Genomic DNA, 18,884 nt, shown 5'->3' with positions numbered 1-18,884 from the left:
TGCTGACTTTATAATGAGTGTCTATTCCACCAAATTTCATTGAAATCGGAGGGGGGTCGGTCCAAAAATGATTGATTCGACGTGGAATGACTCATAGTTAAAAATAGGAACATCCTTGATGAATCTCAGTCAAGTGCTTTTAAAAATGCTACTTTTAACTCTGTATGAACTCAGCTTTTCAATTAAGAGTTAAAAACTATAAAATTTGTGGATTGACGAATACTGTAAATAAAATTTTTTTCTGCTTTTTTTCTCATTTAATTTATATTTTTCAGAGATTATGAACCCACTTTTTCTGTACCAAGAAGCCGATTTAACTCTTCGGAAATGCATCATTCATATTGTTTCGCACTTCATTCTCTAGTTGAAAGTCAGTTAGAACCAAATTCTGCATTTTATTTTGCAGACGATGATCCAAGTAAGTGATATGCACTTGTGAATAAGAGAGTCCGAAAAATCCTTTTTTTATAAAGATCACAATTCTGTTGTTTTATTATTACTAGTGTAAAAATATCATCTAGAATTATTTAATTATTTTAGGTACAAAACAAGTCGCATTTAACTCAATTCAACAGCAGTAACTGAGTTTTAGTACGGGAGCAGTTAACTACCGTTAGAACTTTCATTCTGAGTACACTGTTAGAACTTTCATTCTGAAATTACGGTAAACCGAGGGTGTGCGGTATTGGTCCTCGTTAAACTGTGCTACCGTAAAGTGCTCGACTTCGCGCGCAAATCGTCGGGCTACCGAAGCGGGGGTGCCAGCCCCTCCGCAGAGGATCAAAATTGTGATGCATGGTCTTCGGATCATCCTCCGTGATGTTTCCCAGACTGTCGCCAATAACCCATTGTGCAGCTCTAGTGCGACATAAATTAACAACAACAACAACAAATTACGGTAAAATTACCGGCAGCATCCAGTAAACTATAAAAAATATAATTCGGAATATTTCTGAGCATTTAAGTATTTCGTAACAGTTTACAACTGCTACGGTTAAGAAACGTAAATACAAAAATGTACCGGTTTTGTAACCATTTGCAATTAGCATAGTTTCTAAACCGTAAAAGTGAATTTAAATGTGAATTAAAGTGCTACGGATACTGCGCTATTTATGCTTGAGTAATATTTTTGTATCCTAATAGTCCAAGATCCCCAATTAGAGAGTGGCAGAAATATTGTGTTATCAAAGCTGGGATTCAAACCCGTGCTCAGCCAATCAGCTCTCTCAGCTGTACACAGCTGCATGGAGCAAAATGGCCTCATTAGTTGTCGCGGATAGAATTCTGATTGTTAAACCGTTTTAGGTAAAAACGTATTTTCCCCCATTTAATAGTTTGAATATCATAATTTTTTTTTAACGGTTAATTGACTGTTTTGGCTGAAATAACAACTAAATGAATAATTCTTTTTACATTTTTACTGAGAAATTTCTAACAGTGTATTAATAAGTTTAGTCATTAAATTTTATTGTGCATGTCCTCAAAGATATGTGGAAGACAGATGATTATGTATTATTCATTTTAGAGAAACCTGCTACACAGGGACAACACTAATTTAAACCTATTCTTCTTTTTAGGTACTACAGCCGGTTACCGGCCGCGAATTGACAAAACATACCGTAGATTATAAACTAAGCGATTGCAAGTGAAATTGGCGATGGATTACGCGTAAATGTGGTGGGAGAACGAAATTACATTAACCTAAACAGTGAAATTCGATATTTTTTTTTCTCCTCCTCGACTAGCCATGATGAATTAAAAATAACTCATTAATTCATTTTAGTAGAGAATTAAAAAAGAAAAAAACCTTTTTATTCTTAGGATCACGTTACAAAAATACTGTACTTATATTTTATTAAGCGCAATAATTTATATTTTATAAAACGATCTAGTTTTTTGATATAACAGATTTAATTTTTTTTTACAAGAATTGTGTTTGTGAAGAAATAAAAATAATTTATTATTGAACCAATCACAAAAAATAACGTAACATTTTAAGACCATGTTTTATAGGAACGCTATTTTAAAGAATTCTATTTAACTTTTATTGTAAGAAAACATAACCTGTTTTAATTTAGTGATTTTCTCTGTTAAATCAATCTTGATAAAAGAATAATGTAAACTTTCTTATGAACATTTTTTTTAAGAAATTAACAAAGACATATTATTTATTAGAAAAAAAAATTGGAGTATTCAAAAATGTTATCTCGCTTTAAAATAAAAATTTCTTGCAAATGAAAAAATCGATATTTGAAAAATTTTAAAGTAATCGGAAATTCGCTAGTGAAAAAAGAAATATGTGAAATAATTTCAAGGAGGGAAAAATGTACAAATGAAGGGATTTTTCTTCAATGACATATATCGCGTTTGTTTTATTACTAGAAGCATTTATTGTAAAAAAATTATTTATTAAATAACTTTTTTTTCAATGGGATGAAATCTTAAACTTCGTGAAGAATTGACTCAATTCCTTAATAAATATAAAAGTCCGTAAATACTTCATTTATTATGGAGGTCATAGATACCTTGATACTCTTTCAATATAAGAATAATAAATGCAATTAGTAGAAAATGCACAATTTTAAAAATATATTTTATTTACATATATTGGGTGCAGGTTATTTTGCAATGATCATACGTATCATAAATTTATAGATTCCTAAATACTGTTATATGAATTAGGTAATTAAAAACATAATTCAAAAATTAACAGAATTAAAAAATAACTTAATTAAAAAATATTTCAACCTTTAATTGAAAACTTCCTGTTGTCAAGTATTAATAATAATTATAACTTTTAACAACTGTTTTAAACAAAAATTTTTATTTCTCAAACTTAATACTATCCTTCATATGAAAATATCCGAAAATTTGTGAAAGAAAAACTATATTTTAAAATTGAGCCATTGGCGACAACAGAGGTCAGATGTATTTACTGAGTTTAAATAAACTATATACTACAGAACTCACATTTAGGACTTAGATCAATTTATTATCAGTTCATAAGAGTGTTTTTTAATAAATAAATGTAGTGATTGTTTGATTTATAATTGTAAGTCCTGAGTGTTTAATGTTAAGTTATGTTTCCTTTGAAATAATTTTTGAACTATGCAAAGCAGGGCGACATTCATTTCAACTTAAAATGATAAAAACTTTAAATGAAATACTTTAAGAAAAATATCTTCTAAATAAGATTTAAATAAAAGGCAATCACTTCGCCTGAGTGATTTTGTAAAGAATTCTAAACTTTTTAATTTTACAAGTTAGGTGAAAAGTAAATATCTTGCAATAGTGGTAAGGAAAGAAGGAACTTCTAAATTAAATGAACATTAAAACATTGAGTGCAAAATATTTTCAATTCACTTAAAAGTTCGCTGGAAAGTTCCCAATATATGGTGAAATGCGCAAAAAGTAAGGTTAACACTAAGGGGTCCTAACATTGCATTGCTTTCCTGACCAAACGATTGGGATAATATTTCCAGATTGCGACAACCCCTATATACTGGGGATCAAAAATCCGAATACGCAGGAAAAAAATTTCTCAAAGTAGGCTTGTTTTAGTGTCTGATTTCCGAACTTAAAATATATTGTCTGCTATAATTAAGCGGCATATTTGAATTCACCCTCTCGATCTATTAAGATTGAATCCTAGAACGTAAACATCTGATCATTAGATCAAAAGTTAGTTTTAGATTTTTGTTTACTGCTCACTGTACACTAAAACGTGATTTTTTTTTTTTTTGAAATTTCGATTTTAATGCCATTGCTTCAATCTCCTTCGGGTTGTGCTAACTTTATAAATTTAATCTCAACTATATTTTTCTCTTCACTTTTAAACTGTAAAGACTTTTTCTCCATTTGTAAATTATGAAAAAAATTATTAATCTGATTGCGTAAACAGTTAATTCATTAAAATTGGACATTCTCAATTAATTCCTTTCAATAGTCATTTATATTATTAATAATAATTATTTACACAAAATTATAATGAAGGAAAGTTTCAGTAGAAATTTAAAAGTTTTTGCTGCTATAATTAGGGAATTTCTATCGACAAAATTCAAGCAATTTTTTTTTTCCTGAGCAAAATGCATTTTTATTTAAAAGGGAACAATACTGACTTAATATTTATACGATAAAGGACTCTCTAATCGCTAACACCGATGACAGGAGAAATTTTAAATTTTTTCTTTTCCACAAAAAGTTTAAAACTTAAATTGTTGTTCTTTCATTATAAAGCAATCGTATAATATTCTCGTATCATGTATCTTTATAACGAAGTTACTTATCTACCGTTTTGCAGTTATAAAATGAAACAATTATTAAATTATACTTGCATTTTAAAATGTAATACTCAATTGTTCAATGAATTTTACGATTATTATTATAAAACTGCGTATAATGAACATTTCAATTAAAATAATTAATGCAAAATAGTTGCTAAAAATTCTCTTAAATATTTATAAATATTATACATTTATAAATTTCAGCTTTTCGCATTATTGCTAAATAATCTCTACGTCGAAAAATATTTAAAGGATTTCATAATAACAGAAAATTAAATAAAATTTTAAAAAAATTGTAAATGGTTATCGAGCAAAACCATTAAGTTTAATTAATGAATATAGAATCGGAAACAGTCTCTGCTAAACAATAAAAAAATTTTTTTTTAATCTTTTAAGTAAACAAACTTTATTATAATAATCATTTCATTATTAAGGATTAAAGGTTATTGTGAAATTATTAATTCTAATTAGTGGATGAGTAGGAAAAGAATTTCACTACTCGAAATACATTTAATGAAAGTTATGAAACTATAGAATATGTAATAATGTGTAATTTTTCTATCTTAGTTCTATTACGACCTTTTAAAAAACGCTAATAAACACAATTTAGTCAACAGATACAAACGATTATGTCGGCGCTATAACAAAAAAATACGCTTTATATTTTATTTGATGCAAAAGAATCATATGGAGACCCGCTTAATTGAAATGTCGCACCCATATCTAACTTGTTGAATGTTATGCGATACCGAAAACAAAACAAAATCATAAGCACACAGCTGTTTGGCGATTTGCGAGAACGCTCCTTTAACGCCAATAGAAATTTTCGCCAACCCTTTGCAATCTAATGTATGTTTTGTCAATTCGCTTACCGGCCGCCAAGGTCGTGTCAGTCGTTTGACCCCATCTTTGATGCTTCGAAGCATCAAGTTTTAACGTATTACGTAGTTTTAACGTATCTTTAATGTTTGGTATAAAATACGTTTAGTTTACTATATATATTTTTGGCGTTTTAGGTTGGACTCCTCACAAATTTATTTTTGATCCTCAAATGAACGACGTGTTTGAACCCGATGTTCCTCCGGGAATATTTTTGGCTGTGCATTCTCCATATGATGCAGTGAATCCCTTTGCAAGAGGATACTTTTTAAGTCCAAGAAAACACTACATTATTAATGTTTATATAGTAAGTACTATAAGTCCGAGATCCTTTTATTCATTTGCTTTTTTTTCAAAATATTAGTTTTCATTTTAGGAATATAAAAAAAATATTATTGCGTTTAAGTAGCTGTTAGGTTGAGTTACTTTAGCCACTTTTGTGCTTTATTCTCTTTTACCATTTGTTTCAATAATTTACTAGAAAATCTTTGTAAGTCAAGCTTCGCACTGTAAAAAATTCTGTATAAGTGCCGGTACTTTTTAGCTCAAAATTCATCTTTACCATAAAAGTTTACAGAATTAAAAATATGATTTATCGTAATTTTTCAGTAATATCTAGTGTAAAATCACTGAATCGTTGTAATAAAATAAATATTACCGTAAAAATCTATCTATCTATATTATATAAAACGCTAATACGTACGTATGTATGTATCAATAAAACCGATAATATTTCTTTTCTCGCGCTGGCAACAGTTTTCATTTTTAATTGATTGGATTCGGCGCGCAAGAGCACGTAGTGAGCATCATATGGCTAAAATAACCAGATCAATTCAGATTCATGCACTAAAAACATGACAATATTTAATTTAAACTCAATTAGGAATTAATTAATTAATTGAAGTGAGAATGCTTTAAAAGGCCGCTGTTGAATTGATATTTTTCTACATGGAGCTACCTAAACGTCTAAAAAACGTCTAAGTGTTTGTATTGAATGCATTGAATTTTAACATGTTTCTCATTTAGCTAATGTTTTGATTTTTTCACCATGTACAATCTAAATGTACTTTTTTGAAAGCCAATAAAAGCATTGGTAGAATTCTTCTACATAAGTACAATACTATGTCTTTGATGATAATATATTATGTCTTTGTGCTAGTACATTGTGTTCATTGGCGAGCGAGCGCAGCGAGCCTTGGTTCACGGCGTGAACCACATAGGATTGCGTAGCAATTCTCGGGGGATGGCAAGCGTCAGCGAGCAGGGGGCGGAGCCACCTAGTATTATATAAAACGCTAATACGTACGTATGTATGTATCAATAAAACCGATGATATTTCTTTTCTCGCGCTGGCAACAGTTCTCATTTTTAATTGATAGGCTTCGGCGCGCAAGAGCACGTAGTGAGCATATCATATGTCTAATCAGGTGAATTCTCACCGAATTATCAAAAAAATTCTCACAAAATTATCTTCATCGAAGCCGATGCTTTACATCCGGTGTTCAGTACTATTTCATATTGTTTTACAACACATGGTTTTAGCCCTCTGGTGGGAAAGACTTTAAAACAAAGCTTATAAAAGTTACTTTTCTCAACAACTGAAATTTAGAATAGTGTGATTAAGAAAAATATGTGAACTGTTTGCAATTTCAAATTAATATTGAAATGCACAGGTTTAGAATTTTCTACAGTTAAAGTTTTCGGAACTTCAGTGTTCAAAAAAGTATACAAAAGCTAGACGTTAAGAACGTATCCAATGCGCGAGCAAAGCGAGCTTCGGATTGCGGAGCAATCCGAAATGAACTGCGAAAGCAGTTCCGGGGGTTGGCGAGAGCCAGCGAGCAGGGGGCGAAGCCTCCTAGTTATTGTATAAAATTTTACGGTGTAAAGGGATATTATCGGATGCTGCATTCAGAGTGCCAGTACTTTTTACCGTGATTTGATTCAAAATTTCTTAAGTATTAAGACAGTAGAGCTAATCTATATCATGCCAGACCAGTTAAAATTAAATATTTCCTCAGTTAGTTGAACCACCATTGCTGTTGCTATTGTTGTTTAATTTTTTCTAGAAAACACAATTCTTAGTTTTTATCAATGAGCAGCGCCATCCACTATTGAATTTGTTTCGGAAATCTTGGTTTCCAAAACTAAAAATGCAGCAAAACGTGTTTTTCGATCTTTTCCACTTCTTCTTAATTGATTGTTCTAATCATTGGTTATTTTGTAACTCATCAGAGAGAAGTCGAAAGACTGAGTTCTCCGTATGACACAGACTGCACCAATTATGAAGAAGAATGGAGAAAAAATAACTTTAAAGGAGTTCGATCAAAACAGGTAAATATCTCTAAAACAGTAACATAGTGTCAAGTGAACTTAATATGTCACTATATAATTTTGTTTAAACTACTTAAATACTTATTCTAGTGATTCTAATAAAACTTAGGTTCACTTAGGCTATTCGAGTTTTAAGAAAAGTAAAGATTATTTTTACAAATTATTTTTATAGACAGAATAATACAACTCATTTTAATGGATATGAGACAAAATTATAAAATAGCACCAGAATTTACTTTATTTTTATTTTTATCAATAAACAAACATTTAAACGATATTTAAGTACTAGGCATGATATTTTATTTTATATGAAAGCTTCCCAAACTGTCCATAAGAGGATTCGTTGACTTTCCCCGGTTTATCAGCAACAAATTCTGCGAAAAAAATTAGAATTTAATAAAACTGAGTAAGTAAAATAAATGAATAAAATAAAATGACACTTGAAATAAATAGCAGCAATATGGAGAATATGGTCTCAATAGTTTAAGCAAGTAAACTGTCGAAAATTTAGACACCGTGAAGTTACTTCATCATTACCTTTTAAAATGAGGAGCCGTTTGCGAAATAAACCAAAAAGATAGTTCATGTTTTTCATTTAAATAAATTAATGACATGTATGTTTAGAATTATGACATATAATTATGAATTTATGGCATAAAATGAGGAGCCGTTTGCGAAGTAAACCAAGGAGATAATTTATATTTTTCTGTTGAATTTATGATTTAAGCGCATGCATGTTTATAATTTATGACTTATAATTATGAATCTATGATTGAAATGAGGAGCTGTTTGAGAAGTAAAATAAAAATAGTATTTATATTTTCCATTTGAATGAATTAATGTCTTGTATGTTTAGAATTTATGACATATAATTATGAATTTATGACATAAAATGAGGAGCCACTTGCGAAAAAAGATCATTTATATTTTCCATTTGAGTTAATGAATTAATAGAATGCATGTTTAGAATTTATGACAAGTATGTTTTACTAGTTTTCTTAAAAAGCTGCCCTATGCTAACTTATCCGAAGGGTTAGACAAACTTATTCCCACTTACTTGAAAAATTTTCGTAGGTGAAACAATCTTTTAAAATTCTAAATTTAAAAATAATAATTTAAGTAATTTTTTTCATTATAGTTTATTGCTAACCGGGTTAACTAGACACAGAATTGATTTATATTTAGTATACTGATTACTATATAACAGAAAAATTTAAAGCTAAGAACAACGTATTATGCATGCTCATTTATTTTATTGCGTGACAATAAATATTTTAAAGCAATACATATTTTCTTTTCAGATGTGCCGCCAAAAATGTTATGTGGAATATTATGCGGAGTGTTACAATTGTTCCGATTTACTTTATGAATATCCTTCTCAAGTAAAAAAAATATGCAGCTCAAAAGGTGAGAGAGAGTATTTGATTTAATATATTTTTTTGAATAAAAGTATTTGATGATTTAAGCTTCAATTTACTTCAGATGGATGAGTAGCAACTTTTATTGAAAAAAATTCGCACGGAAACATTTTGAAAAAAAATTTTAAGAACTTAAAAATATTAAGTAGTAAAAATTTTTAAAAAATAAAGTACAAAAAAAAAAAAAGAAAATTAAGTTTGAAAAATGTCTGGAGGTTTTTTTTACCAACATTTTAATCATATATTTCGCAGAAAATTTCAATAAACGTTTCTGAACAGCCTCTACAGATTTACTGTAGAAAATGTGAAGAAAATAGGTACGAAAATTCCACTCTCACTGAAATGTCAAATACTTCAGGCTTTACTTTTAAACAATCCATAAGTTTAATTTCGGTGTAAAAACCTCGCCATGCTATGGAGCTTATGCTGTTAGCATTAGATGGGAGCCTTGATACGTCTTGAGAAGGATCTGACTAGTGATAGACAAAAAACATCCTGTTCGATAAACTGAAACATTCTGTTCTATAACCTACAATAATTGTTGTTGCTCGCCAGAAAACAGTTTTTCCATAAAAGTTTAAATTATTCACTTAAAAATAATTCTACTTACGCCTGTGCGTCCACTTCTTCCGTTGAAATATTATTATCTAATAGCATTATAAATATTTAGACCCACTGGTGAAAAAAAATTTCTAAGTAATCATTTTTTGAAATAACATTTCTATTGTTATAACATTACATTGATTTGACAAACTTAGTGAGTTCACAATCTTCTTGACCGTTTGAACTCTTCAATCAAAAGCGTAATCATAGCAGTACAGGAAAATACCTTTAAATTGGGGATAAAAAAATATTTATAAAAAAACAATAGGCTTAAAAACTTTTATTTATTTTATGCATATCCAATCAAAACAATATGGAAAAGAATAAGTTCAAACTGGATCCTACCAGGGGATTTTCCGACCAACAAAAATACAACGACAACAATGGAAAACTGTGTTAAGCCATTATGTTTTTATGCTATATATATATATATATATATATTCTTTTATCTTGGTGGTATTGTAAAACCAAATGATGGACATTGCCATTTAGATGATGATGGATATTACACTGAAAGTATCCACCAAGATTACCCTTCCTTAAGTCAGATCAATCATAAAATTCAAGAACANCATATATATATATATATACTAATGAGATTTGTGATTATGATTTGAAATGAGAATTTTATTTAATGGTGAAAAAACCAGTGACAGTCTCAGCACTTAATTCTCTAGGATATCGTTAGTGCATTTTAAAACAGACATGCATGGGGATGCACACGAACCAGGAAACGTATTTTGGATGATGGTCTGAAATAAGTCTGGATCAATGGCGACATCAGGTATTTCTGCTGATATGAGCTGACCCATTTGGCATGATGTGATTTTTTCAATAAGCCAAATCAGAAAGTGTGCATGTGGCAATCCTCTTTTTTGCCATTCCAACACCATGTCTCTGCAACACTGTACATCCAACACCGTGTTTCTCCAAAAATATGACACTTCACAATGAAATCAAGTAAAGATTTTAATTTTTGTTTGAACACACGTCCGGTAATATCATGACGATCCGATGATGATTGTCCTGGTAACGCAAACTCTTTAATTTCAACCCAAGCAGGATTGCATGTGAATGTAATAAATAAATCCGGACTCCCATATGCGCGAACATATGTCATTGCATCCTGTGAGTATTCATACATGTGCCTTGGACTCCCAGTAAATGTAGCTGGCAGTATAATCATTTTCCCCACATCATTAGGATTAACGTTACCATCAATAATTATTTCATCCCTTAAATGAATGTATTCTTCTGAGCGTCTGAAGAGCGTTCTTGACTGATTTTCATTCTTGCTGCTCTGACGTTTCCAAAGAACGGACTTCAGTAGTGCGTAGTTGATTCGTTACCAGTCTCCTTTCCTGTTGCTCAGACATTTCTAAAAAACGGGCTTCAGTAGTGCGTAGTTGATTCGTTAGCAGTCTCCTTTCCTGCTGCTCAGACGTTTCTAAAGAACGGACTTCAGTAGTGCGTAGTTGACTCGTTAGCAGTCTCATTTCCTGTTGCTCAGACGTTTCTAAAGAACGGACTTCAGTAGTGCGTAGTTGATTCGTTAGCAGTCTCCTTTCCTGTTGCTCAGACGTTTCCAAAGAACGGACTTCAGTAGTGCGTAGTTGACTCGTTAGCAGTCTCATTTCCTGTTGCTCAGACGTTTCTAAAGAACGGGCTAAAGCATTGTTTCTCGATTAGTTTCTAGTCTTTTTTCCCGTTGCTCCGATGTTTCTGAAACACGGGTAGCTCTCTTTTTGCGTGCTTGAGATGACTAAGAATGATTCGATTAGTTTAGGCGGCATATTTTTGCAAATATTTTCTCTCAAACAAAAAGAAATGTAAAAAGGTGACAGTGGTCGCAAATTTGCTAAATCGAAAATTCACATATATATTTCAAATAATAAAAAGAGCAATAAAAAGGAAATAAATAAGAAATATAAAAATGATAAAATTTAAAACAAAATTCTATTTTTTAAATGAAAGAAATGAAATTAATGTGAAATCAAAAACTTTGTAATAATAAACAATCTGATAGTTTTCAAATGACAACTGTCAGCAGGGAAACCTTCAAAATTTATATTTAATTGTGCTGACCTAAAATTCCATACTAAATATAAATAATTATGTAAAACGTGCCTGTGCGGATCTGGAGAACCAATGAATAGAGAGCACCTCCATTGCTGTACGAGGATCCACGGATTTGACTCAGAGACCGGACGTTCGAGAGAGCTTTTGGGAAGATGACTTCTGTCTTTTGTTATTTTCTATTTTTATTGTTCCTCTGTGTTTTATGTTTGTTATTCCCTGCCATTAGAAATGAAAAAAAAATATATAGAACGTGCAATTTGAATGAAATTTGATTTTGCCTTTATTTTTATTAAACAGTTTTCACGTGATAAGACCAATAATTAAGAAATCTATTCTCGTTGATTTTACGTGCTTGCGCTCACCTGACATAAAGAAACTTGCGCGAATTATAATTAAATATTAAAGTATATATAATTTACTTTTCTAAATGAATTGAGCTATAAGATAGAAAATATCAATGTTGTTATCTTCAAGATATTTGAAACTGAATCGTTCATAGCAAAATTTAAAACAATGGCTAACTTTTAACCAATCAGAAAATTCCATTTCGATTTTCGCTGATGCCGCTGAAACGGTTTTTCGCCGAATGTTCTAATGATGACAATGTCCTTCCTCGCGCTTTGAACTATCTGTATGCCAAGTTTCATAGCATTTGGTCGGTTGATTTAGGAGTCTATAAAGGGCAGACATTAACATATATATANTATATATATATATATGTACATTTTAATGAGAAGTAAAAAGCATTAGAAATTATCTTTCATCCTATTAGAAATTGCAAAGAAAGATGTGACTTATGAATGTAGAAAGCGGGATCTTGAATCATGTGATAAAAATTGCAAAGAAGAATGTTCGTAAGTAGTAGCATTATTTACATTACATGATTAACAATTAAAAAGTCATGAAATTTCTAAGTATTTATATTGAATATCTGCCGACCGGACTGTGTTAGGGAGCTGACCTCACATAAGAAAGGTCCTCGATTCGAATCCCGGACACAAGGCACGTTTGTATTATCTGTACTGTGTGAGCAGCGTTGGCCCGCCTAATAGGGTGCCCCTGAAAGAGTGGCCAACAAATCTGATACCTGAATGAGGAGTACCACTCGGGCGGGCATTGGAAAAAAAATATATCGGATAGCTTCCCAATAGAAAAGTTAAATCAAGAAAATTACTTTGCCATTGGTATGAACTTAATAAAAAGTATCACCACTATAATCACTTAATTTTTTTTTAAAATTATTTCTGCATATAGTAGTAATATCTTTTCCAGCCGGCCAGGTGACCGAGTAGTTAGCGTGCCTGATTGCGAAGTTAATAGCTGCGGGTTCGAATCCTGATCAGGGAATGGATGTTTCTCTGTGTGTTTTGGATGAATGTGTATCTCCCCTCCTATGAATGGGTATCTGTGTCAGTGTCGGATGGATAATGTTTCTTGCCTCCATGTCTTTGATTCATAGGTTCCCACCTGGTAACAATAAATGAGCTACACTTCCGGCATCTTAAGGTGAAGAATAAAAGTTCAGTGCCTGCCATTAAATCCATTTCTCATTGTTTCTAGTTTTCTTTAAAGGTTAAAATTGAAAACCTGAGGTTGAAAATTATTGCGAGCATTTTTCCTATACATTTTATGTGATAAATCAGTATAAAAATATGAAACATTATTCGCGCCTTCTATAAATATGTATTTTTTTTGTTGAAATGTGTTCCGAATCAATGTAATTATTTTCAACTGCATGTAATAAAAGTATAAACCCGAGATTGATTGATTGAATTCCAAATTACTTATTTTCATTTTTGTGTTTGAATGTTTAATGTTTTTTTCTTCCTTTTTCAGAAAGACAATATTTCGAACAAACATAATGGAAAGGCCCATTATAGTAAGAAAATATCTCTACTGTGTTATGAATTATATATTGAAATTAATTGAACTAATCACTTCTGACAAACTTAAAGATTTAGATTAAAGTAAAATCATGATCTAGTTAGGACTTGAATATTACTATTTATTTCTGTCTAATAAATTGCTGTAAGATAAAATCTTTAGTGTATTGCGAATTAAATATTGGAATTAATCGAGAATTTCTGCTTAATATAATCGAATGTTCTATAAGAAGGATGATATTATTTCTGTGTTATGAATGACATCTGAACATTCAAAATAAAATACGACTTTAGTTTTTCTAAATATATTCCTTCGCCTGCGGAACGCATAATGAAATGGAAAGAAAAAGAACTGGAGCAGTTTCTTTGACAAAAATAAAGTAATATCCAGATCCTTGATAATAGAAATAAGTTTGTAGTAGGTGCCAATGGTTTATCTTTCTAACATCATTTCTAAAAGTCTTAAATTTGTTTTCCTCTGTATAAACAATTAATTATCCTCAAGCATCATTTTTAACTTGCAGTATTCAATGATCGATAAGGTTCAGTAACTGAAATCTGTTAGACTTTGAAAATAATAAGATTATTTTAAAGTATTTTATTTAAAACAAAGTTTTTGCTCTTTTTAAATTATGTAAAATTATAGCACAAAAGAAAAAATAAATTCTAATACCCATTTATTTGTATAACGGTTTAATTTTATGTTTTTATTAGAATCCGTATTTAATTAATTCGAAGAAACATCTCCGCTTGCTCCCGCTCATTATCTCACCTAATTTTCTCTCATTCATCGTTCTTTTTTTTTCTTAACGTCAATATTCTCCACAAAAAACGCGGAACATTTTTGTTTTCAAAATATACAGTTATAGTAGCTTTCTATGAGAACTTTTTGTCAATATGTTGATCGTGACAAAATAGAAGATTACCTAGATTTTAAAAACTTTCATGTGCACTTGAAAAAAATTACCTTAAGGAAAACAGATTGTTTTATTAATAAGACTTACAACAATTCAAATAGGAATAAGCTTGTATAATTTTTTTATAAAATAACATAAATATGAAATTTAATATAATATAAAACAATAGATAAAATAAAATAATGTAAAAAATAATATGATAATCATAAAATTCTATACAATAAGTATTAAATATGGCAACATTTAATGTATCTCCTTATTTTGCTGCTTTTAATTGATATCTACTCAGCGCGAGCTAATAAAATAAAGAAATAAAGATCATTGTATGGGGAAAAATTTCTACAACAATAGAAAAGTAGTCAATATTTAAAACTAAGAATCTGAAAAAATCACAAAAAGCATTTAAGTTCACAATCATCCCTAATGAATTTTAAATCGAAACAAAATTCGCTATTTGAATTACGAAATATGTTTATAAATAAAAAGGGCTGATTCAGCACGTCTAACTGCAAGCCCGTAGTTACGTTTTTAAGTGAAACTGGTCTTTTTTTCAGCACGTCTAATTTCAACTCACTAGTTGTATTCCTGTGATTCACAGAGTAGCTCTTACGGTATTACGCCAAGCTTAACAGTTAGAGCAGTGGTGGCTCAGGAGATGCAGCACTTGCCTTCCAATAATGCAAATCCCCGCCATGGCTGGTCGAAAAGAATTTCGCACCCGGCTCGCACTGACCACAATACAAAAGTAAAAATATCAAAATTGGTTCTCAAATCTTAAAATTGAGTCGGTTGTTCAATGACGATTATAAAATTAAAATAAAAACTTTAATACATAAAAATTCTCGAACAAATGGAATATAATTTTTTTCTCTCCATTTTCTCCACTGTACATTTTTTTTACATTCCTTCGTAATTTCAAGTTTCTAAGTATTATCCTAATTTTTTATGTAGATGGAAACAAGAGATTTTCTGTAACAATATCGATTCTGATTAATCAAGTAAAAATAAAATTAAAGAAACGTTTGACTAATAAAGCGGATACTTAAACAAAGAGTTTGATTAATATCTTTGTCTATATATAGGAGGCTAAAACATAAATACACTCTGATATTTTTCAACTATTTTTTTATACATTTTTAGGTATTTCATGGAAAGTTTAATCTTTGTGTTCAAAAGTTAGAAAAAAATAGCTTTTTTAACACAGTTTTTGACTTATGTTTACTTACAAACATTATCGTTTCAAAAAAAAAAATATTAAAAGAAAAGAAAAAAGGAAAAAAATTGAAAGAAAAAAACTTTTACCTCTTTCCTCCAAATTCTGTGATTAAATAATATGTTTATTTAATTGACGAACATTTTAAATTTAAAACTTTCCCTTTTCTAGTATACATGATACAATAAAAATGACTATTAAATGTAATGTACTTTATATTATGAGAATACAAATTAAACTCACAAGAAAATTATAATTTTTTTGGAACACCTCTAGGAAAATTACGAAACTTATTGTTTTCATCATTTATATTATTATTCGTTTGCAATTTTCGTAGTTGTTTAGATGAGACACATTCACAACATTTAACGAATTATAACTAATTCCTATCAAATTTCTCTCAAGTCAACGATTAACTTTTAGTTATTTATTAAATTAATGAACTATTTTACGAAATTAATGCTCTAAAAGAATTTTTCAGAGATCTGTTTTCGGTGAAAACACTAAAACACAATTCGATTGTTTTTCAGCTATCTTCATCACCATCAGGAGATAAATTGTAAGCATTAATATATTTTTTAAAAGAAAGTATCAATTAGATTGTGTAATGTCAGCATCACATAATTATCTTTTTTTCTTTTCAGAGGCTATATATCCGTAGACGTAGAGGTTTTCGATGATAACATAATGCATTACGAATACGTTCCGAAATATGAGGCAAGTATTCAAAGATTAATAAAAATATGTTGAATATAGTTGCGCTGCAAGCTTTTAAAACAAAAATGCATAATACTCCATCCATACCAAACAGTATCGTCATGTACTATGCACTATATTTCTTTGAAAATATCGTTACTTTGTGAAAATATCTTCATCAATTAGTACAAAAAAATTGTATATGTTTTATTTATGTAGCCACATAAATGTGTAATTAATAAGTTCGTTCCGTTTAAATTAATAAATAATAGCAAGTAAATAAGTACTGAAATACTTTAACATATACTAATAAAAAAGAAGGAATTCATGAAAGTTTTATTTCTTATACAATAATAATATTTATAAAAATATTTATATACAATATAACATTAATTCTTATACAATATAACATTAATTCTTATACAATATAATAATAATTCTTTTATAGTATAATAATAATTCTTTTACAAAAGCAATAATAATTTTCTTATACAAATAAAACAATAGTTTAATCTCATTATTTATAAGATAAAAACTTGCTTTATAAACCATAATGCTGCCTATAGTTAATCTTATAATATTAAATATAAAAAAAATTTAAATTATTGACTTATTTGTACATTTTTTTAGGATATCGAAGTATATAGGTGGATTTATTGAAATCTGGCTAGGAATATCCTGTCTACAAATCGTTCAGATCCTGGAATCATTTTTCATTATTGTTAACAAGTCCTTGAAGATCATCAAAACAGATTCAACTAAAGAAAGTGCATGAAATTAGTTTTGTAATAGTAAAAATACAAATTTGTTACATTTTATTTCAAGCAGTCTATTGAAAAAAATAGCTTTTCAAAAGATACATAGCCTTTGAAAAAAATTACTCCAAGTTTTAGAATGGCTTAATTATTTAAACGGCCCATCTTTGAAGAAAGGCTAAAAAGGGAGTTATGAATTTGACCATTTTGTCTTGTTTTTTTTAACTATATTAAATATTTTTATGTATTTATTTTTTTCGATTATTCAAGTAGGATTTTGAGAGCGTCTTATGAAGTTTGAGATTAATTGAAATTAAAGCTCCTGTGTCTTATAAAATGTATTATTTTGACATTTGGCACTAATTCAATCTCCGTCCAGTCCAACAATTTGTGTCAAACATTTTCAATCGAAGTTATTGTAATTGTTAATAGTTTGCAGTATTGTAATTGCCTAGTATTGTTAATATTCTGCAGCAGAGGAGAGTTGGTCCTTATTAAAAAAATTGATAGGGGTGTGCTCAGGAAATGACTAAACTGACCAATCTGGTGCTGGAAAAAATTATATACCATTATTGAATTAGAATACTTCATTAAGTTTATATAGCTAGATTTAAATAATCAATAAGATAACATAATTAATATTAATAATTGATCATTTGCACTTATTACTAAATTAGCAAATAAATAAATCCAGATAGCGTAATTTTCATTCAGAGACAAAGACCTAAAAAGAATATAATTATCAAGTCAATCAAGTGCCAAGATTAAAAATATTACTATTAAATTACGCTCTACAGCATTAGTATTATAAAATTAATATTCATTCCCTTGAATCTGAATACATTTATATAACACGTGATACGTAGATTGATAAGCACATTACTAAGTGATTGAATTATCATTAGAATTACAAGAAAGCTATATGAAATAAACTAAAGATGGATGAGCACTTAACATGACTATAAATGAGACAAAGATAAATAACAAAAACTTACCAAATTTTTTATTTAAAAGGATACTTCATGTGATTTTCAAAAACTATCTGAATAACAATTAATCTATTATGACACTACTGATAGATTCTTATGAATCGATTGAAAAGGATGTAGAAGCGCACCATATATCTTTACAAAATTTCTCTCAACATCATTTTTAGAAGAACAAAATGGCTCTCTCTGGTCTCCTCGATGGGACGCGAGTGTTACTCTCCTCTCCACTCCAAGTCGTAGCTTAAGCCCAGAAAGAAAAGTCTGTTGCTTACTGTCTAAAATCAGCATGCTGAGAGTGAAAATGTAGTTTACACTCAGGACGTCACTCTCGTACTAGTGGGGGTATTTGATGTTTATATTTTAGAGCTCCAAGTTTTCATCTTTCGCAAGATGTTAAAATAGTTTAATAATCCTCACGCACAAACTCATAGTATTGAGGTTTTTCGTTGTTATCTGCTGCATTCGGAACCATTATTTATGCAGACAGAATTTTTTGCTACTCACAGATTGCTCGGTTTTTAACGTAGCTAATAAATTTTAGCTCGTAGCTCGTTGGTTACAGAAATTACAAAAATATGATTTTGATACCCATAATCGTGAAGGCTCCTCTCATCTAAATGCCGGTGCTTTAACCAGACGCCCTGGCAAGGAAATTGTAACCATTGTTGTAAAGCTGAGAAGAAACACACAAACGAAATTTTCATTCAGGAAGTTACGAATGATAATACTTTATAGTACGCAGCTTATTCCTTTTATTTCAATATGCATATATAACCTAAATTAATTAAACATCATTGGCGTCAGTAATAATGTAGCGATTTTTTACGTTTCACCT

General features: G+C 29.7%; 1 protein-coding gene across 1 annotated transcript; it reads left to right on the top strand.

Annotated features, from left to right (window-relative positions):
• The first annotated feature begins 281 nt into the window (after positions 1 to 281).
• On the top strand, positions 282 to 18,356 carry LOC107446456 (uncharacterized). The gene is made up of 9 exons (XM_043055573.2): positions 282 to 418; positions 5,300 to 5,469; positions 7,398 to 7,496; positions 8,798 to 8,903; positions 12,369 to 12,450; positions 13,433 to 13,475; positions 16,140 to 16,168; positions 16,254 to 16,330; positions 18,217 to 18,356. The coding sequence occupies exons 1-9, from the start codon at positions 328 to 330 to the stop codon at positions 18,354 to 18,356; spliced, it is 837 nt and encodes a 278-aa protein (XP_042911507.2). The 5' UTR covers positions 282 to 327.
• The last annotated feature ends 528 nt before the right edge of the window (positions 18,357 to 18,884 follow it).

Source organism: Parasteatoda tepidariorum, chromosome 2 (genome assembly GCF_043381705.1).
Source record: "Parasteatoda tepidariorum isolate YZ-2023 chromosome 2, CAS_Ptep_4.0, whole genome shotgun sequence".
In the NCBI taxonomy this organism is placed as follows: domain Eukaryota; kingdom Metazoa; phylum Arthropoda; class Arachnida; order Araneae; family Theridiidae; genus Parasteatoda; species Parasteatoda tepidariorum.
The sequence above is the reverse complement of the archived record's forward strand: the minus strand, read 5'-3'. Positions and strand labels throughout refer to the sequence as shown.